The sequence below is a fragment of the Centropristis striata genome, chromosome 2, assembly GCF_030273125.1.
Source record: "Centropristis striata isolate RG_2023a ecotype Rhode Island chromosome 2, C.striata_1.0, whole genome shotgun sequence".
NCBI lineage: Eukaryota > Metazoa > Chordata > Actinopteri > Perciformes > Serranidae > Centropristis > Centropristis striata.
The window spans coordinates 30,860,595-30,882,975 of NC_081518.1; the positions used below are offsets into that span (position 1 = coordinate 30,860,595).

The following is a 22,381-nucleotide window of genomic DNA, read 5'->3' on the forward strand; positions in this document are numbered from 1 at the left end:
TATTTATGACCAAAAATGTAGCAAAACTATTGACACACAGCTCCAAAATAGCAATTGCTGGCATGCTAACATGCTAAACTGATCCACCTCATGACCACTTTGACATTATCAACATGTCATTATTATCATGTCAACATGCTAATGTTGCAGGAAGCAGAACTGTAGCTACAGTAAGTAGCCTCACAGAGCCAGAAGCATTTCACTGAAGACAAAGTATTTTTTTGGAAATAAGCTGGGTGTGTCAAAAATATTGAATAAAATTAACTCTAGCTCTTTAACCACTGAGTATTTAAAAAAATTTAAATGTTCAGAGCTTGAGTTGGTTTACCAATATAATGTAAAAAAAAATATTTGTGTAGCTACACACTAGCTAAATAATAAATGGAGGATTTATTAAGGTCAACCAACTGCTTAAGATAATGATTTAGTACCTGTAGTAAAGAAACTACCATGGTTTCGACTGGCTGCCGTGATTCTAACAGCACATGTAGAAAGTACTCATTATATGCATCATCCCCGTCCCCAAAAGCTCCACAGTGACAGGCCTGAATGACTATCGGCCAGTTGCCCCCGATAGTCATGAAGTGCTTTGAGAGACTTCTTCCACCACTGTCCTTTTTTATTTTTTATTTATTTTTAATTTAATTTAATTTATTTTATTATTTATTTCGCAATGCGCATGCGCGGCCCCGCTGCGCAATGTGGTTATGGATATGAGCTTTGGCTAAAAATAATATGCGCAATACTCGGAATACTTCTTCCACCACTGTCCTTTTTACATCTTTACTTTTTTATTTTTTATTCTTTTCTATTTTTTTATTGATTTATTTTTTATATTACTGCGCATGCGCGGCCCCGTTGCGTTGCTGCGCATGCGCGGCCCTGCCACGCTACTGTGCAGAAAGGCCGCGCATGCGCAGTAGTGCAACGGGGCCGCGCATGCGCAGTAACGCAACGAGGCCACACATGCGCAGTAGCGCAACGGGGCCACACATGCGCAGTAGCGCAACGGGGCCGCGCATGCGCAGTAGCGTAACGAAGCCGCGCATGCGCAGTAGCGTAACGGGGCGCACATGCGCAGTAGCGCAACGGGGCAGCGCATGCGTAGTAGCGCAACGGGGCCGCACATGCGCAGTAGCGCAACGGGGCCACGCATGCTCAGAAGCGCAGAAAAAATACATACATAAATAAAATAAATTAAATTTTTTTTTTAAATTTAAAATTTAAAATTAAAAAAAAGAATGAAAAAAATAAATAAAAAAAATTAAATTAAATTAAAAAGTAAAGAAGTAAAAAGGACAGTGGTGGAAGAAGTATTCAGATCCTTTACTTCAGTAAAAGTACTAATACCACACTGTGAAATGACTCCACTCCGCTCATTTTAACTACCTAAATAAAATGGGTAATCATTTTAAATGTATCATGTTTTTCATTTTAAATCTTGACCTGAAAAGTAATTAAAGCTGTCAGCTAAATGTAGAGGAATAAAAAGTACAATATTTGCCTCAAAATGTAGTGGAGTAGAAGTATAAAGTTACATAAAATGTACTAAAAGTACCTCAAAATTGTACTTTAAGTCCAGTACTTGAGTAAATGTACATAGTTACTTTCCACCATTGCTACCTGCCTCTTCTAACTTATACATATCAGTTAAGAGTCCTCCTTCAGACACTGTATGAGGATTAAAGGGATAGTTTGTGCATTATACAAAACTTGGTAAAATTATTGTCAATGCCCTCCTAAGGATAACCCTTTAAGGTTTTATTGATCGGCCCCTAGGTGGCACTGTGGTGGCAGTCTAATTTCATATTCGGTACCGTGGCCACACTTTAACACTTAAGGCAATGAAATTCATAGGGGTGGTATAGACTGGCCCCTGTAACGCACACACCCCACGGCAGCATGCCCGACACGCGTGTACTGCGAGGCACGTTCAGTACTGCTTGTTATATAGATACTTGTAAATATCGCACACTTCTCTTAAACTAGATTTTATATTTCACCGTGTTGTATTGTATTGTGTTTTTTTTACTTTGTATGTTTGGCTTGACCGGGCCTCAGTACTTAATTTTGTGCCTCATCATGTGCATGCATGTGTTGTTGGTATGACAATAAAGAATTCTTTAATCTTCATTCAGGTTTATGTGCAATATTAATTTTGAGTAAAATTCTGTGATTCTATTAATGACAAAAGTGATTATTAAGCAAATTCATGATTGTATTTTATAGAGGTCTTCCTCAAAGGCAAATAGATCTAAAACGCTTCAGTTGCAATTGAAGAGAAACTAATTTAACAAGCTAGTTTTAAAAAGCAAGTATGCACACACTTTATATGGTGGCCTTTTAATACACAATATGAAAAAAAGCTTTTTCTTGAAGTTGTTGGTTTTAGTGCCATATGACATTTTGATATATTCACAAATGAATCGCATACTGGATCAATCAGAAATCAACTCTGGAACCCCTGCACCTGCTTGAGTCATATACACAATATTGACACGAGGCTTCCAAAATGAGTTATAATGAGTAATATTTATTGCAGTAAGTGCTGATCACCTGCAAAGTTCAAAGAAATGGAGGAGCCACTGGTTCTTAACTTTGATGATTTAATATGTTGCATTTTTTTTTTGCCACAACTGACTGCAATACTGAATTCCACATTAGACAAGACTTCAGATGATCCCATGATTCTTAGCAAAGTTTGCCACAATTGTGACAATGACTGAGGTAGAACAAAGGTTCCTTATAGTCCCACACACGACTGTCTCCCCTGATTGGCCCTCTGTTTACAAAAACAGTACAAAGTATTTGGCATTACTCAAAGCACAAAGTCACTAAATACTACACGGTCACCCATAAAGTTGGAATAAAATATATTTTTTTACCTCTTTCCATGAACTGACTGTGGCAATGTGATTTATTCTTGACAGATAAAGTGTACATCTTCTCAAAACTCTATTATTCAATCATCATATCACATTGGAAATGAAACCACAATTAACAGAGGATTGTGTCTGATCCAAGTCTGAGGCCATGGTTGTCTGCCGGAAAACAGTGGACTGTCCCCTCTGGGTGGGGAGAGAGGTGCAGCCTCATGCGAAGGAGTTCAAGTATCTCGGGGTCTTGTTCACGAGTGAGGGTAGAACGGAGTGTGAGATGGACAGGCGGTTTGGTGCGGCGTCAGCAGTGATGCCAGTCCATCTATGTTCCAACCCTCACCTGTGGCCACGAGCTTTGGATAGTGACCGAAAGAACGAGATCGCGGATACAAGCAGCCAAAATGAGCTTCCTCCGTAGGGTGGCTGGGCTCAGCCCTAAAGATAGGGTGAGGAGCTCAGACATCCGGAGGGAGCTCGGAGTAGAGCCGCTGCTCCTTCGCGTTGAAAGGAGTCAGCTGAGGTAGTTTGGGCATCTGGTAAGGAACCTCCTGGGCGCCTCCCGTTAGAGGTGTTCTGGGCACGTCCAACTGGTAGGAGGCCCCTGGGAAGACCCAGAACACAATGGAGGGATTATATCTCTGGCCTGGCCTGGGAACGCCTCGGGGTCCCCCAGGAGGAGCTGGACGTTGTAGCTAGGGAGAGGGACGTCTGGAATGCCCTGCTTAGCCTGCTGCCCCCACGACCCGGCCCCAGATAAGCGGAGGAAAATGGATGGAATGGATGGATGGATGGATGGATTATTCCAACGTCATGGGCAACCGCGTATTTTACATCTGTCACAGTTATGATGGTTTTCAGTGGACATTGAAGACCTGAGTTCCTTATTGCTTTGGGGTGTTTGCTGCCACCTGGGACACCTATGGGAAACGAAAAGAAACATGGAATTAACTTTATAAAGATGTTTACTCAGCTTAAAAAATACTTTGGACTATCTGGATGAATCATTTTCACAATTCAAAGTTCCTTCCTGTATGTCTACATTATTGTTCTTTTCTTTACTCTGTTTATTTCTAACATGAATTGACTAAAAGTGAAGTGACTGCTTTGTTTTTACCTGGTTGTCGATGCACCTGAACTGCCAGGTCCAGCGCGTGTTATAGAGGAAAGGTCGGAGGTCAAATCGGTTGTCATCAGGGCTGTAGCTCTCAGCGTGGTAGGACGGCGTCACTGTGGTCATCTTGTGGCGGTTGACTGAGTACATACGGAAGAAGTGCTTCACTTTCTGGGCCACCTGAAGAAAGACAGCGATTCAGATTCAATAAGGTCTTAAAGTTATTTTCAGTTATTTAACAACTTCAATATGCACAATATTTTTATCAGTCTTCAAAAAGACATATTCAATGTTTCAAGTTGCCCCTCCCTTGAAGGCTCTGACATCATCTGGAGCTTAAGCAGCTCATCCTGTCACTCTGTGAAACATTATGTTAGCTCAGGCAGCTAAATTTCAGAGCTATCAAGTGTATAATTTGGAGTTAATTATCAATTTTATATAATTTTGGAGTTGGAGTTATCAGCCTGATATTAAACATTGACATGACACATGACAAATCATTTCACACTTCACATACATGACTTCAGTTGAGCTTAGTTTATTTTACCATATAGCAAAGACATGTTAGTCAGTATCAACAGAATTTATCCCAGATGCAGCCATTGTCGAAAAAAGATTGTTATAAAGCTACAGCAAGGAATTTTATTATTACAGTCTCCAGGATTACACTGAAAAAAAAATGTTAACTGACCTCAGTGGGTGAGAGTGCATCCTTCCACATGTGAATCAGTTTACAGAACATACTGAAGGGGCCGCACTTTGAGATCTTCCTCAGTTTTCCAATCACAGATAACTCAGAATAAGTCATCCCCATGTCTGCCTGAGGAGGGAGGTGTGAGGTGGTTAGAGAAAGATGGAAACAGGGGGAGGAAGTGAAATAGAGTGCTATTTATTGGGCTGAACACTTAAAACAAACCAAAAGGAACCCTGTTAATTCATCTTTAAGTTGTAACCTAGGTTACTATGGTTGGAACACCTGTAACCTTCTTCTTGTGAAAGCATAAAGGCAGCCAGAACCACCTGAATTCTGTATGTGTAAAAATATTACTGGTTAACAATACGAACAATACTTATACTAATATTAATTATAACAATTAAATATTTGCTAAACATCCAGGTGAGGAGTCCTGCACATCTATATCAACAGCACAGTTATGGCTAAAAGTAAGAAGAACTCAACCAATGCTGTCCCATTTTTTTTTGCAGTATAATTAATGTATAATGCCATAGAATATTAAAAAATAAAAACATTTTGAAGTTGAAGTGCAAACCACACCAGCAATTCAGACAACACACCAGCAATTCATCACAATGGAAAGGGTAGGTGGACCCTATGTGTAGTGCGCCTGTATTGTGATATTTATGGTAAATTCATTGAAATTTCTCAGAGCGAGCTGACATGAAGGATAAACACTTTACTGTCATTCTTTCTCACTCTGCAGTATAAAACTGTTACCTGCAGAGAGGAGATGAAGTATTAACTTTACATGAACACACCAAGTGAAATAATCAAATTGTGTTGCGACGAAAATATATTTGTTGTGTCGACGTGCCGTTTTCAGGTTTCAGAATAAAGTGTTACACAACCAGGCCCAAATAATAGATAAATATGGTTAATAAGACCAAGATTAACTGCATGATATTAGCAGAACTGTTCACTGTGGATTTTTTTTCATAAAACGTCTTTGGATACAGACTGTACACTGTAAACTATAACATTATATTAAAGGTTGATTAAAATAAAACTGTTTCCAATCACTAATTCCACTTCAGATACATTCTACAGGACCTCAGGTATCTTCTCACAAAAAAGAGGCCTTTCAAACCCACCAGTGGGAAGTGTCACTGTTGGAGTTGAAACAGTATTCTCACTGAAATGCTGTTTGAAGGTCTGAAGATATATTTCCATTTCTTACCTCATCAGTTTGCGACACCTGTCCGTCTGTCAGCGGCTCCAGTTCAGCTGTGGGCGGAGCAGCCAGGATGCTGCAGAGGAAACCAAAACCACACAAGATGCTTTGTATTTGCTTTGTAGTTTGTAGTATAACACAGTGTAGTATAGCACAGTGCTATAAAAAAGTTTTAGGCAGCTGTGAAAAATGCTGAAAAATAAGAATGCTTTCAAAAATAGAAATGTTAGTCATTTATTTTTTTTCAATTAACAGAATGAAAAGTGAGTGAACAGAATAAAAATCTAAATCAAATCAATATTTGGTGTGACCACCCTTTGCCTTCAAACCAGCATCAATTCTTCAAGGCATTTTTCACACACCTGCTTAGGCTTTTGCACAGTACTGTATAATCCGTGTATCTTCCGTTCAATCCATATCCGTTTGGAAATCAAAACACGAAAAACGAAAAATCAAGTTTGATTTCATGTTGTATTTTTTATTTTATTTTGTTTCAAGTAAAAAAACATTGTTTTATTCAAAATATGCCTGTAAAATAAGAATTGATCGTCATTTCCCTTTTTATTTTCCATGTCTCCCTAAACATAAGAAGATGGGAAATGAGATGAACAGAAAATGACAAAAATAGGCATTTTGTCACATCTCACCTCAGCCGTGCTCCGGAAGGAATGGATGCGGCAAAAACGTAGAGATTTATTGACAGCCATGGCACATAGGGTCGGCTATGGCATCACTTGATCGTTTATTTTGAGATAATACATTAGAATGTCTTGCAGTCAGCTAAGGGACATCCTGAGGATGTCCACTGTCTACCTGAAGTAGAATGAGTCTCTGATTATGCACGTTTTCTTTTAGTTGCAATCTGAAATTAGAAAAAAAGTTTGTCTATTATGCAAGTTTTCAAAAGGCTTTAATTTTAAAATGATACATTAAAACGTACTGAAATTAAGTGAGGGACACTCTGAGGGGGACTACTGTCCAACTGAAGTGGAATAAGTCTCTGATTTTCTTTTAATTGCAATTTGAAATTTGCAAATTTGAAAATACAATTAAACCGGAATACTGCTTTTATTTAGAAGGCCGTTCTAACACGCTGGTACCGTAATGTCTAATAAATAGGTGCATCGCATAGCTTGACTGCAGTAATATATGGCATAATTTGTCTATGGACATATCCTCCAACCTTAAGTTTACCAAAGCCTGCCTGTGGTGCCTGTGCTGCTGCGTGTTGCATGGAACTGCATGGACCTAATGAAAGAGGTCACAGACCTCTGGGTCATAGAATCCTGACCACATGACCACTTAATTGCAAAATGTAAATTTTCAAAATCAACATTCGGGCCCTTATTCTAATACTTGATATCCTGGTCATACATTGTGTTTAAAAAAAGATAAAAGTGGGACATTTGTATAATGTACAATATAAATGAAAGGTTGATTATTGAGAAAACAGGTAACTTCTCGTTATCCGTATTTTGATTTCCAAATGGATATGGATTGAACGGAAGATACACAGATTAAATGTAAACATGCAAAGATATATTTAAAAATGAAAAATGATGCATCAAATGGGTCAATTATTTGATAAAAATATACTGAAACAAATTGAATCATTGCAAAGACCATGAAAGCTGCTAATGCTGGCGGTGTTGGTATTTTTCACATATTTTCAATAAAACCTGGTTCTACTTTTACTTCTACTTCTACTTGTGAAGGTTTTGTGTTTAGTAAATAGGGTAAAATACTGGAACTGCTCCTAGCCTGGTGTGTTCACTGGTGTGTACAGGATGGGTCACATGCAGAGGACAAATTCAATGCTCACTGTTTCAGTGTGTGTGTGCAAAAAAAACAATCTTAATCTTAAACATTACCCAGCAGTTTTGTCTCTGTCAGCTGACCTTACCCTCTCAGAGAGGTGAGCTGGAACTGCTCGACACAGTAAAGCAGGAAGCTCTTCAGGTCCATCTTACTGATGCCTCCTATTGGGTTGATGTCAGCACTGGAGCAGTCATATTTTGTGAAATACCCTGTCAGACTGAGCAAGAAGAGTAGTTAAATGGGCGAAAGGTTAGGTTGTACTTATTCTCCTTAAAGAACACAATATTTATCTTTCAGTAGCTGCACTGCCTTAGCTACACTAACAATGTTTAATAAAGCTACAGCGCTGTTTCAGCAGAAGTCGGGCCACAGCAGAGAGACAGCAGCAGCATTTGTTTACATCACACATGTAATTCAACCAAACTGGAGTTGACGGTTGTTGAAACAGTGGTAAGATGAAGTAAGAGGGCTTTTTGAAGTTTTATTTTGTTTCTGTCAATTTGAATGAAATGTGCCCCAGATGGATTAACAACACGTTTGGTTGTATTTTTCTGTTTAATAAGATACAGTATGTGTACAAGAGAAGGTACAACAGATACTGAGCAAGCCTCAATGGAACACTTGAATGGAACACGTTGGAACACGTTCAATGGAACGCGATGAATGTCTAGTGAATCATATCACTTGGCTGGTTGCCCGCTGGTCACCTTAGAGTCTTTCTGGATTTCTGACCAAAGATATTTCACAACTTTTCATCTCTGACAGCCCAAAATAGCATCTGCCCATCTCATGGAGGCTGTGCCACTAAATTACCTATTAGTAATATAATAAATAAATAGAAAATAGATAATAAATGATATATCTTTTATCTATTATCCCTATGAAACAACTGCAATTGTATTTGCAACTGAGTTTAATTTACAAAAGCCTCAACCTATCCCTCTTTTTGGTTTTTAATTATGGAGAAAAACATGCAATATTTGATTTTCAAGATGTACATTATATAGCCAAAAATAATGATGTCTGTGGTCAGGTAAAAACTCGAGTAATACCTCTCATCTACGTTGGCTGAGCCCAGCACCAGCAGTCCACCTGGCTTCCCCCGGGCCCACAGACTCAGCTGGGCAAACAGGTAGGCCAGGACCATCCTGACTCGAGCCTGGGAACACCAACACACACGCACAGTATTCAAAGTGAAGAGACTGTGGTTAAACTGTCAGAATATGTTGAGCTGGCAAACTTGTTGCCAGGCAAATTCGTAGAGAAGAAGCCCAAAGAGAAATACATATCTTGAAATCAGGCCCCAATACAATAACTAACCCAAAAGAAATGAACAGTGTCTTCAAGCAATTTTATGAAGTACTCTATACAACCCAAGGTAACTTTCCTGAAAAAACAAAATTATTTTTAGATAAATACGACTTTGAGAGCTTAATTAGGGAGCAAGGGAGAGCCTGGAGGGGCCCTTACAGAAAAATAAATATCAGAAGCCATTTCCAAAATCAAGTCAGGTAAATCCCCCTGCCTGGATGGTTTTCCTGCTGAATTTTTTTTTCAGCTCAAACTGCTTAACCCTTTATTGTTAATAATCATGCTATTGAAATTGGAAAACTGCCAGAATCTCTAGAACTGGCACTAATAACAGTTCTGCCTAAACCAGGGAAGGACCTGATCTCACTTTTATCTACAGATTATAAAACATTCTCTAAAATACTCTTGTTACGATTAGGAAAACACATCCCAGATTTAATTCATTTTTAACATCATACATGCCTCTGAAACAGATAATTCCCCAACAATAGCTGTGTCTCTAGACGTGGAGAAAGCTTTTGACTGCTTAGAATGGCCTTATCTTTATGAGGTAATGAATAGAATTAATTTTGGCCCCACTTTCTGTTAACTGGTTAAGATGTCATAAAGTAGCCCTATGGCTCAATCTGAACAAATAATGTTTCTTCTAAATTTACTCTCTCACTATGTTATATATTAGCATGACAAAGTTCAATAAAAAAAAAGAAAAAAATTTGTTGAGGATGAACACAAAGTAAAAAGTGGTCAAGTGAGTCAAACAGACAAAGAAAGGAGTGGCAAAACCGTTATGATGACACAAACCGAGAAACCGAATGTCTAACCTGTACATTCTGCAGAGCGAGGTTTTCTCTGTGGCTTCCTCCATTTGTGCGAAACTGAGGCAACCTTCCAGTAACCACTGAGAAGATACCCAGAATGCCTTTCACTGCCATATCAATGTTAATATTCATGTGTGTGCTGCAAACCAAGAGAGACATGACAAAGGATGAAAACATTTTTTATTACAAAGCAACTCAAAGAGCCATAACTCTATAAAAAAAATAATATATACTGACATGTTTATCATGTTCATGTTCAAGGCAAACAGATTTTGTACTGGTTTCATATTTTTAGTCCCAACTAAGTTAGCTCTGTAAAACCTATTTTCCTAGGTTTAAAATAAATAATGATGCAGAAAAGATATATAATGGCCTATATTCATTATTACTTTATTACAGAACTACAGAGCCATTATATGTACTCTATCCTACTGTACAATACTATTACATATCTTTTAGGGGTGGAACGGTTCACAAAATCCACGGTTTGGTTCACGGTTTTCGGTTCGGTATACGTTGATTGTAAAATCAATTATGTCTTGTATAGAGAGGTTAAAACTGAAAGAATCAAGCAGTCTGACATTTGATACATTGCATTAACCATATTTTTTCCATTGTCTGTAGTAACAGGGATTGTGCTGCTGCCCCTCTGCAACCTTCCATTCTGTCACTGCTTCTGTCCGTGCTTCAGAGAGATGCCTGATAGTATGGCTCTCATAAAGGGGGCGCGTCTGTAAAACGGAGCTTTTCATCTCACATTTTGAGGTAATGTAATGGGCAGCCCTGCACTAGTTAGCGTCACAAAGGCTGTGTCAGATAACTCTACAACAATTCCTTGTCAGGTCTTTTCATAAAGTGCTGTAATCACTGTGTTGCTGAAGTGTTTGCGGGAGGGGATTTTATATGGTGGCTCCAGTGCTTTAATCATAGAACGGAATCCTGCACCCTCCACTACAGAATAAGGCTGCATATCTTTGGCTGTGAAATATCCCACTCCTTTATTTATGCATTTTGCCCTGTCTGACTCGTCACCGTTAGGCTGTTTAAAAGCTGCGGTGAGTTTTCCTGTCGACTCTCTCCGTCTCCCCCCTGCGCTGCCAGTTGTCTCACTGGGATGATGTCTCCGCAGGTGAGCTGACATGTTGGTAGTGTTGCCGTTAGCGTAAACAACACGTGTTGCACAATGCTTGCACAGTGTTGGACTTTTGTCAACAGCTTTCTTACCGCCGTCATCGTAGGTCACTCTAAATGCAAAGTGGTCCCATGCAGCAGACCTAGAAAGTGCTGCTGGCGCATCTTCTAACTCTGGCTCTTTCCCACTCGCCATACCCACACAATTCCCCACAACAATGGACCCAATACTCTATTTCTATCTGCTACACCCGGCTACAATGCTTCGCTTCTTCTTGTTGTTTACTACTGGTGGTTGGCTTCAGGCTTCACAGTACTGCCATCTTTTGCTATGGAGTGTACACGCTTCGCCTATAAGAAAAAGGAGCAGCGTATGAACCGAACACAACACATGCAAATTGAACCGAGACAGTCGAACCGAACAATTCGGACTGCTTTCATAAACCGTTCCATCCCTAATATCTTTGTATATTATATACAGCACGTAGCACTGTATAATCTCTTTTAACGAAAGCCTTTCAGATTAAATCCCGCCTACCTGCCGATCTGATCGGCCAGGTCTTTGGCCCTTCTGCATGTGTCCTCTGAGGAGTTTTCGCTGGCCATGTAGCAAGTGGTTAAGATGCGACCACACAGCTCCCTTGGGTGCTGAGGACGGTAGGAGTCATCCCCTACCACTCTGCGGACATCCTCAAGCACCTGGCTGTCTGATAGGTGGAGAGAGAGAAAGAAGAGAGAGGAGGGGAAACATGAGACGACTTTTTGGAACTTCTGTTTTGTTTTTGTGAAGAGAGAAAGGAAAGGCGGAAAATTGAGGAGGGTAGCACACATGGCATGTAAACAACATTAAAGGCTGGAAAGGAAGTTGGACTATTTTCAGCAGCGGATTGATCTATAGTTTGTGCTGTAATGAGTATTTGGGGCAGCAGGACAGCCTTTGTGGGACTAAGTCAAATTAAAATTCAGTGTGAGTGTGTGTTCATGGTAATGACGACTTTGGGTGATTGAGCTTTTGGACAACAGTGGAGCTGTATGGCACAGAGGAAGTAGATATATCAGGCCTTGATAGACAAATTATACCTCTTAGTAATTACGTTCATTGATGGTTTGGGCCTGAACATGAGATATGTTGATGACGATGGACAATAGAATATTACTAGCCTTATCTTGACAAAATACATGTGTCAATAAGCACATTGAGATACCTTGTGTGTTTACAATAAATTATAATTGAAGCATACTCACTGCCCTCCTCTACAGCCTGGCACAGCAGCACACACATTGAGTGGACGAGACAGGCGGTGGAGGAGCTGTCGACACCTCCACTCAGGGGCAACAGAAAACCAGCCTGGGACACAAATAAAACCATCACAAAGACCACACTGAAAATCTAATAACTTAATAATCCAAATGAAACAGGCACAATTACATTCAGTAAAGCAGCATTTTGTTCAGTGTGTGTTCCTCCTCACCTGTCCACTCCTCCTCAGGTAGTCCCACAGCCAGCAGGCCGGCCCTAAACTGAACAACACAAGTTACAGCTGCTGTTTAATGGATCACTGAACTGGGCTTCTTTAATTGGCCCTTTTCTGATGACACGAGATGATACAGGTTGTCTGCTAAGAAGAAGTTAATTTCTGCATCAAATAAAAATGTATAGTATTTATTTATACCTGATCTCTTCCACTGGTGTATGAAAGTTCCATGTTATTGGTTGGTGGGTAGGGAGGTAGATATCGTCAGCGTTGGATAAAGAGAAATTAACTTTGATCCTGTGGCAAGGTTTGGGTTCAATTTCCTACGACAGAGGATAGGAGATTGAGAGGAAATAGAAAGACAAAGTGACACAAACTCAAGTGTAGCATACAAAACCATCAAACAGTGATTGGGAAATTGAGAAAGGTGATTTATGCTCCAAAAATCTCTTAAAACTGTAGGATGATGAGTTAGGACGTCGGTCCAATACAGAAGATGCATGTGGGTGCATTAGAAATGTGTTTACACAGCATAATTCACTTGTTCATGAGCTAAAGGCAATAAAGTAAAGAGTGAATTAATTTAATATATAATTGCATATTCAAAAAGAAAATATGTGAGACAGCAAAATAGTTCAGACTTAATGTCTAATGTAAAAGTTTTGCTCAAAGCTCCTTTTTTTGGCCACCTGGGGGCAGCACAACTGACCACAGACTGTATAAAAGAGGTGGACACAGCCTCTGACTCAAGAAAGTGAAGCCGATGTCGAAGTGCCTTAAACTTACATTCTTTGCAATAGCAAGAAGAGGGCAACTCATCTGGTTTCAAAAAGAAGTCAGACAGTATTGAAGTGTATGAGAAATTTACCCTAGTTCTCACTTGATTTATTACCTCAGTAAACACATTTCTAATGACTTTATGGTCTCAAATAATAGTTTTAAGTCAAGTAATCAATACAGCATGATGTTCAATTTGTAAATTGTGGTCGAGTTTAGAGTCAAATAAACAAGTCGCTACCATTGTGACCTGCCAATTAGGATAGAGCTGTAGCAAAGTGTAATAATGACACTGCCTACATTAAAATAACTGTGAACTTGTTCATAAGTGTTGTCAATGTTTTTGTCTTAGAACTTTTCAGTTCATCAAAGTTACCTGTCACAAATGGGTTGCTTAAAATTTTAAGGAGACATTCTAAGGAGCTGGCTGTTTATTTTTGTCTGGTAAGTACATTTAGTTTTAGGTCTGTTTTTCGCTAGCTGAAATTAGTATAACAATTAAAATCACAGTAAACATATATAATGGATGCACCTTGCTAACCAAGTGCTAGCGTTAACTGACAATTTACTCCTCCCTAACTCTCTCATATTCAAATGTGTTTCCCTCCAGCCCCCCCAAAAATAAAATGGTCAAATTTCAAAAATCTACTTTAAACGGCAGCTACCTCCACTCTTTTCATTAAGTAGATGATGAAAAACATATCCTAATTTTAGTATGAGTTTTAATAGTTATAAGCACACAATTGCCTATAGAATCAGAGCAGCATTATGACTTATTTAAAGTCTGTCTCCACCTCATCAGTGTAAGTCCAGTGTAAATATTCACTCCTCCTTAGCTCTGCCTGCAGCTGTGAACTGGTTAATGAAACTGAACCGACAGGTAAGTTATGAGCCAAGAAACTAAAACAATGAGCTGAAACATGCTAAAAAGCTCTGCAGAGGAAGGAAGCTGCAAACTCAGATGATAACTCTGTGTGTTTGTCACTGTGAATGTCCCCTTTTCACATTATACTTAATTGATTAATGCAGCTTTAATATGAAGTGTGGATTGTCTTTAGACCGAGTATTTCTCAGTGGCACATGTTGTGATTAATGTTCATATATTGTTGTTTTTTATATTGTTGTTGTAAATTTCAATAATTTTTCCTCCATTCTATTGCAATAGTTGAGGTATTTTGTATATTTTAGGGTTACACTACTTTCCACTCACAGAATGATCTGAGGCATGACCTCTCATGGCAGAAATTATGACTTGAGATTTGTGTTTTAAGTCAAGTGAAGTCACAGGTCTAGAAAGGGAGAGGGGCCTCATCATCAGAGCATGATCCTAGGGCAACCTCTGTTTCAGTCTCATTAGCTGTAATATGTGACATACAAATGTCAGGCCTGCTAGTTTCACCTAGGGTCAATAAAGACATACAGTATTTGCACTAAACTGTAAACACAGCTACAACTCACATATGAAATAACCAAGGTTCACATGGGTGTTTATAAAGTAAAAACAATAAATGTAATTGTTTTTTACTGTATTTACACGACTAGAAAATGTGTCTCCGGTCTACATAGTTCACACTACCACAGTTTAAGATAATTGTGTACCCCGATTACAAAGTTTGGACTATGTCTAAAACCTAAATAAAGCAGAATGTGATAATTCTGAATTTGATACATTCTGTTATATTAATTTAAATCAGCATGCAACCTAAATATGCTAAGTAATAGTTAAGTATAGCAACAATATTTATGCTAAATGCAATATTTGGGTAAACTCTCACTGATAAAACAAAGCTAACTTCAGGTTAAACCAGTGGCCAAGAGACAACAGCCACACAAGCTGCTCTGTGGGGCTGGACATGCTCATGCATGTTCACATGCAAATGTATAGCAGCTATAACGTTTGCCATGTTCACTATCTTAGTTTGGCATGCAGACATTTACTGAGGCTGATGGGAATGTCTGTAGTTTCACAGATACAAAAGCAAAGTAATGCATTTCTCTTCACATGTTAATTAATGAGTTTTAAAAGGTGATAAAAGGATATAAAAACAAGCCATGATTCAGAAACTTCACACAATGATTGGAGGGCGGTGTTGTCTCACCATGTTTGGCTGGCACACTTCTCCTCTGTAGCTCCGCACATCCTCAAGGTCCAGAGTGGCTGTAATCACCTCCTACACACACACACACACACACAGACACAGACACACACACACACACACACACAGACACACACAGACACACACACACACACACACACACACACATATTTGATTTAAGTCTATGATGTCTTGTTTGAATTTACTTTACAAGAACCCTGAAGCCAAAAACTTGGAAAAATGTAATACAAGCAAAATGCAATGACTTGCAAACCCTTTGCAACCTATAATCAATTGAATACAGTACAAAGACAATACATTTAATGCTCAACCCTCTATTTTTGTTTATATATTACACATGTCAATTTTGGAATCTTGGCTAGCAGAATATAGATCCTATGTCTTTGTTTCTGCATCTCTTCTCACGTCTCTTCTCTCTTTCCAGCCAATCATTCTCATTTTAGGCTCTGATGAACATACATGCACGGCCATTTTTCTCTCGCATCATAGCTACATCAGCTTGCTTTGAAAAAAAAATTTGGCTAGATTTGTAGGTGTGTCAAAAGTTGTTGTGTAAAATTACACATTTCACCCATTTGTTTTTGTGGTTATGAGTTTTATACAATCATTTTCCTCAAAACACAATAATGTCAAGCTCCTGGTGCAATAACTTAGCATATTTCTGGCAAAACTGCTTAACACCTATCATTTATCATTTTCAGCTGCATAAACTTATTTGCAGGCAAGTTTTTAATCAGGTCTGGTTGTTTTCCTGTCCATTCATACGTACCACATCATTTAGTGAGAACTGTGCTCCCTGAGCCACGATGTCTCCGTTGATGGCCACCATGGCACAACCATCATAGTAGACACGGTCTCCGTCGCAGCCTCTCTGGTTGGCATACAGGTAGATACCTCCACACTGGAACATACCAACGACACACTGAATGCAGTAGTGATTTTAGTCCAGCTACATCATCCTGACAGCAGAACACAGGATGTTATGGTGGCACTGTGTCCTGCATTTGTGGCACAACAGTGCCCTCCTGTGGTCCCTGCTGTGTATTGTCAGTGTCCATACACGTGGGAGACAACTTTAACAACAACTACATTCAATGTCTTTGTAAGGTGCTGGTAGAGCTGAATCACTTCAGGAATATGTAATTGCTCATTTTTCTGACCAATTCCAATTAAAACATTTTCTTCAATAACTAGATTAAACTAAAGATTCATATTTATCTTCTACAGTATATGTTTGTACCAAGCATAATTACAAAGTGTCCATGTTTTCATGTCAATAGACAAATGTCTGTGGACTATCTTTTAAAGCGTACCTTTGTGGTGGCTGACTTGACCAGGTTGACTCTTAGGTCAGCTTTGCGGAGCTCGTGGTGGCTGGCAGACGAATTTGTAAAGATTTCAACCCCATCCAGAGCCATGTAAATATGAGGGCTGGGGAAAATAAATAAAAACAGTTCAATCATCAGGAGTTAAGTACTAAGAAAACTACAACACCCATGTAACCCTAATGCAATCCTCTGTTGCTCTACCTTCTGGGGCTCCAGAGCTCCTGGCATAACTCAGTGCCAATGCAAGTGTCGTTGGTGGACAGCACACAGTCACCGAATGGGACTGTATCCTGACGAACACAAAGAAACAGTGGAATAAAATAAAGCTACCCTTTGCTAGTCTCAGGAAAAAAGCAGAAGATGATAGGGGGCTTTTTTTTTTACCTGCCCCGTTACCTCCTGGATCATTCTGGGCAAGAAATACTCCTCTACATGCCTGGAAGAAACAAGCAAAAACGAAAAAAAGTGAAATTAAATCCCTTTAATTTGGCTTTATTTAGTTTAGCCCAAAGATTACGATCAGGGGAAACTACTAAAGTGATACCCTAACAAAATAAAATATCAAGCGTTAAATTTATTGAAACGTTAAGTCCAATAAATAATTTGCTAATATTATTCAAATATCGACAACTAGCAAACAAAGGCCTGTGTGGTGCAATGGGACACATGAATATGCCTAACTTTATCCTATGTTAGTATTGGCATATAGTATGTGTTTTGCTGTTATTTACGTCTCTTGTATGTTGGTAACTTTCTCACCAATCAACATGAGCTGCTTAGTGGATTTGGCTCTGAGGAGACTGACAGCATGCATGCATGGGTTTGTGTGCATCTTTGTAACCTATTTGAGGTTTTTCAGCACCACATTTTCCCATGGTGACACACACACACACACACGGGAACAATACACAGACAGACATACATTAATTACCTGGAGACTAACTCTAGGCTTAACATTAACCACTGACCCAAATATCAGTTATTTCCCACTGAGAATATGGCTTTGTCCCCAGTTGGACCAGCGCTCCCCAATTGATAGGTCTGAAATGTCTGTGGTAGAACTTTCCCTACTTCCTAACTTCTACCTCTGGGCCACTTGCTCAGACCATACCCCTCTTTGAACAACTACAAAGTTTCAAGTCTGCATCTTGCATGGTTGCGACAAAATCTGTCCACAGACAGACACACAAAACTGGTTCTGTGGTAGATGAATAAAACGAACCAACAGAAAGGCCTAAATATTCTGACTTCTGAGTGATGACCAACCTTAACTCTTTCCAAGGTGAGAACCAGCGCATCTCTCTGTAGTTCCCTTGGTTGGCCATCATCATCTTCGGTCTAATCAGAAGTATCTTTCTACAGGATGGAGGACAAATACTTGGTGAGAACATATAACACACACACACACACACACACACACACACACGTGTGTGTGTGTGTGTGTGTGTGTCAAGTCAAATGACATGCATGCATAAAAATAGAAGAGACTTGTGTGCCGACTTACCTGTTGAGGAACAGGACCCGACAGTTGTAGCGCACATTATGATGCATGATGGGCCTGAGGGGAACAGTATATCACATTCAAATTTAACAAATTTGTTTAAAATCAAAAATGTGGGCTGCACATGTAAAGAGGGTCCCATGTTCTGAGCAAGGCTTTAACTGTTTAATTAAAATAAAATGGATTAATATTCTGCAGAGCCCAGTTGCAATGGTTCCCTTTCATGATTTATACAATATTCAAAGCCCTTTGATATGAAACATTTAAATGTTCATTTATTTCTGCATCTGCAAAACACAACAGGACTGTTAAACCTGAATACTGCTGGGGTTATCTGATGGTTTGAAAGTGATACCCACATCCCTACATCACAGATGATGTCCTCGGTGACAGGAGATTCTAGAAGCTTCCTCAGGACCTGAAAGCTGTGAAGCAACGTGTCCGACTCATAGAAGTGATCCGCACAGCCAAAACCACTGTAAAGTACAATGGATTAGAAAAGAGATGTCAGTAAAGTAAAACTGAAACTCCAGACTCTGGTAGCTTATAATAAATTCAATAATGCTGTTGGTCCACTAGTTCTAAATATCATAGTTTGGTCCAAGATAATCATCAGTCAATCAGACAAACATATACAGTCATGACAATGTGAAACCTAATGAATGCTCTCCATACCATATCTCCAGCTCTGGGCCTAGTCGGTATTTGGCTCCCTTAGCTTTAGCAATCTCAATACCTGAAGAGAAACACAAAGACAGACAACAGGCAGGTGATTGTTATTTTGGCAAAAACTGATAACAAGCAATTGAAACAGAGACTGGCTGAAAAAGTTAACAATTGAAGCAGCAAAGGCAGACATATCTTGATGTAGAAAGGTCGAGTTCAGGGTAGATCAACATGGCAACATTGTTGGCTGAAATGCTTATCAGTTCATGAGGAAATTGTGTGTGCATTTGTCAGACTCCATAAACCATACTTTAATTTCTCTGTGGGTACTGGTGATTACTTACTTACTTCATCTTTTTAGAGAGAAAAAAACAGGTTTGCAGTCCCTTCTCACTTCTCAGCTGATCAATAAAAGTGTATTGACACACTTAATTCATTCCTGTATATATTGCACTATGATTCACTTAATTAATGCTTAAGAACTTGTGGTTAGATGCTATCTGCATTTCGTTGCTTTGCACTTGTGATATGTGCAATGACAATAAAGTTGAATCTAATCTAATTTGTCAGGACCAAAGTTACTTTTTTATAATGCAGTCATCTATCATGAAGTTTTGTACAAACGTGACGGAAGTGACATAATGTATTAGTGTTTGTGTGTGTGTGTGTGTGTGTGTGTGTGTGTGTGTGTGTGTGTGTGTGTGTGCGTGCGTGCGTGCGTGTGTGGTATATGCAGTAGGTTTTGCACCACTGGCGTAGCCAGAAAAAAGACATTGGGTGTGCACCAGCAATACTGGGTGTGCCAAATTTATTACACCGCCACAAACATTCAAAAGAATGTGTCTCTGGAATACAACATTATTAACACAACAACAACAACAACATATCCACACATTCTCTTCAGTAATAGTCAACAGTTAGTTCACAGCAGGTCTAAACATTCACTTGTGACGTGCTCTCAAATAAATCGATAATGCTACCTATACACCAGAAGACTTTGAAAAGATTTGGAAAAGACTCCTGGAAGACTATCAGGCACATAGCAAGAGCAAGTTGTGACAGGCAGTGACAACAGAATACTCAGTAAACAGTTCATGTTGGGAAAAACATCTTTCGCAACGACAGACAACTGACAGCAATTTTTGGGTGTGCCAGCTGCCTCTGTGGGTGGCACCGGCACACCCTGGCACACCCATGGCTACGCCAATGTTTTGCACACATGCTTAATTAAAAATAAAACCACAAACCTACTTCTTGCAGCAGCAGTTGTAAGTAATGTATCTAAGTAAGTCCTACTTACTCTTCAGTATTCTCTCCAAGTTGCCTCCAAAGTCCAGAGCCCACTGATTTAATGCACAAGTAGCGAGAGTCACTTTCCTTCCCATGTTGTTGGTAATTTGCTGCTACAACAGTGAGCACGTCGCGTGAACAAACCAGGCGAACAATGTTAAAGATATACCGTTAATATTCTGCCTGCATAGGTATAGGTAAATAATCTTTACTGTCTTTAGATATCTACCCGGCTGTAGTTCAGCGTGTGTGGACTGGACTTGACCTGACCTGCAGAAGTTAGTACGCCTGTACTCGCTCTTCTTCTTCTTCTTCTTCTCTTGTTACGGGTTTGACAGTTAAGATGCTTCTGTCTGAGCACGTTACTGCCCCTCACAGGATAATGGATACATTACGCCAGTCAGGTGACGTTAGCATGGGAACTTCTACAACGTGATTAGGTGCCTAACCCAAAAGATGTTTGTTTTATGACAGGGGTCTCATACTCAAATTACCTGCGGCCCGCCGGAGGCAGTATCACAAAAAAAGACACAAAATGACAAAAAAAAAGACACAAAATGACAACAACAAAAAAAGACACAAAACGACAGAAAAAAACTAAATTACTTAAAAAAAAAACACAAAATCACCAAAGAAAGACACAAAATTACTAAAAAAAAAGACACAAAATCACAAAAAAGACACAAAATGACCAAAAAAAGACACACAATTACTTTAAAGAAAGACACAAAATTATTTAAAAAAGACACAAAATTACCAGAAAAAGACACAAAATTACATTACATAACATTTTCACTTCTTCCGGTAACAAGAACACGGCAGATAATAAACGGTCCGGTAGCAGCTGCCTTTCTTTTTGTTAACGTTGTCATAGAAACAAGTTAAACAAAGCTCCAGCTTGCGCAATAAAGGGACCTTCCACACACAAAACGGTAAAGTGCCATTCATATAAAACTCACATTAAACTTTCATATCAAGGTGAGGGCCACAAAATATCGTCACGAAGGCCGCAATTGGCTCACACACTTCTAAGTGGCATCTACAGTCGACCTGCTGGTTAAAAATAATCCTCAAATTATGATTAACAAATTGAAATGGTAAAACTTTCTATGAAGCCCATGTATGTGATGAATTATAAAAAATACTTAGAATCTGCTTATAGCACCAATAAATTCCTACACAATAATCATAACACTTAAATTTAAGCATTATGGGAGCAAGGTGAATAATGTTTTTCTCTTAAGACGAAGAGAAACCAGTGTGTTTATTTTAAATATCTTGAGTCAAAGCAGAACTATGCAGCATTTTCAACTTCATGAAACAGTTTAGAAGTCATTGTGATGGTAAGTTGACCTGTATGGGCGCAAAATTGCCCCCCTTGCGGAAAACCAGCCTTGCAAAAAAGATTAAGATTAATTATGATTTTTAATAAATAATAAATAGGCTTACTACTTAGTAGTAGATGAAGGTAATACACGGCATTACACGCACCAATGATCAAAGCGTATTTTTAAATACATTTTTAATCACGCTGGTTACACGGATTCTATAACTGTAAGAGTAATTTATTGACTTAATTATTAAATTAATTAAATTTCAAATCAAAATACGACATGCAGCAAGAGTGCGGCGGACGGGAAGGGAACCAGCGTCCCATGTTTTAAAATGCATTATATAGCAATGAGCTTCAATCAATCAATCAGACTTTATTTGTGTAGCACTGTTTTTTTTTAAGAAAAATAAAAAATAGCTTTGTTAGAGCGATCTAAAAAAACTGTTACATTTCCCTTATTCCGTAATCTTCCTGCGTTTTTAATATGGGAGCCAATGAGGCTGTTGGTGGTGTTGGTGGTGCATCTTTGCGTTCTACGCCCAAACTATAACTCTGACAGCTTTATCAGAGGATTGTGAGGGAGAAGACAAATTTTCCTACGTTTCTATGTATAAATTATTTCTGTAGAGTGGAATTTGCGGCCTGGAGCGCAGTTTTCAAATTTATTTTTTGACAATTTATTCTCTCCCTCTACACTCTAGCGATGATGTCACACACTGTGACACGAACATTCCGTGCAATACACACCCATTATAATCTCAGAATTTCTCCAAAAATGATCACGGTCATTGAACAGGGATTGATAAAAAACTATATGATCTATCAAAACGTGGATTAATACACCGATACACAAGACTTGTGTCTACTGTTTAAAGTTTAAATGGAGTCTCTCGGTGAAATTATGCCGGAGAAGTAG

General features: G+C 39.0%; 1 protein-coding gene across 3 annotated transcripts; it reads right to left on the bottom strand.

Moving 5' to 3' along the window:
- Positions 1 to 2,589: 2,589 nt before the first annotated feature.
- On the bottom strand, positions 2,590 to 20,645 carry nadsyn1 (NAD synthetase 1). 3 transcript variants are annotated; one of them, XM_059323959.1, is made up of 21 exons: positions 20,143 to 20,645; positions 18,852 to 18,912; positions 18,536 to 18,652; positions 18,180 to 18,233; positions 17,942 to 18,031; positions 17,060 to 17,111; positions 16,877 to 16,965; positions 16,661 to 16,778; positions 16,117 to 16,248; positions 15,330 to 15,401; positions 12,652 to 12,776; positions 12,451 to 12,499; positions 12,224 to 12,326; positions 11,517 to 11,685; positions 9,851 to 9,986; positions 8,771 to 8,877; positions 7,804 to 7,935; positions 5,907 to 5,976; positions 4,682 to 4,810; positions 3,994 to 4,170; positions 2,590 to 3,796 (listed from the first exon to the last, which is right to left on the bottom strand). In XM_059323959.1, exons 1-21 carry the CDS (start codon positions 20,225 to 20,227, stop codon positions 3,761 to 3,763), a joined length of 2,103 nt encoding a protein of 700 aa, XP_059179942.1. In that variant the 5' UTR covers positions 20,228 to 20,645; the 3' UTR covers positions 2,590 to 3,760. The 3 variants fall into 3 exon arrangements, with proteins under 3 accessions (XP_059179942.1, XP_059179949.1, XP_059179950.1); XM_059323966.1 differs by lacking the exons at positions 18,852 to 18,912; positions 20,143 to 20,645 and having other exon boundaries at positions 18,544 to 18,641; XM_059323967.1 differs by lacking the exons at positions 2,590 to 3,796; positions 3,994 to 4,170; positions 4,682 to 4,810; positions 5,907 to 5,976 and adding an exon at positions 6,163 to 6,762.
- Positions 20,646 to 22,381: the final 1,736 nt, after the last annotated feature.

What these genes read in the sequence shown, in the direction of transcription:
- nadsyn1 (XM_059323959.1), bottom strand. Translation starts at nt 20,227, where the DNA reads ATGGGAAGGAAAGTGACTCTCGCTACTTGTGCATTAAATCAGTGGGCT. An exon ending in CGGGTCCTGTTCCTCAACAG is followed by an intron (nt 18,032 to 18,179) that starts GTAAGTCGGCAC and finishes TCCATCCTGTAG; the next exon opens with AAAGATACTTCTGATTAGAC. An exon ending in TCAAGTCAGCCACCACAAAG is followed by an intron (nt 16,249 to 16,660) that starts GTACGCTTTAAA and finishes GGTATGTTCCAG; the next exon opens with TGTGGAGGTATCTACCTGTA.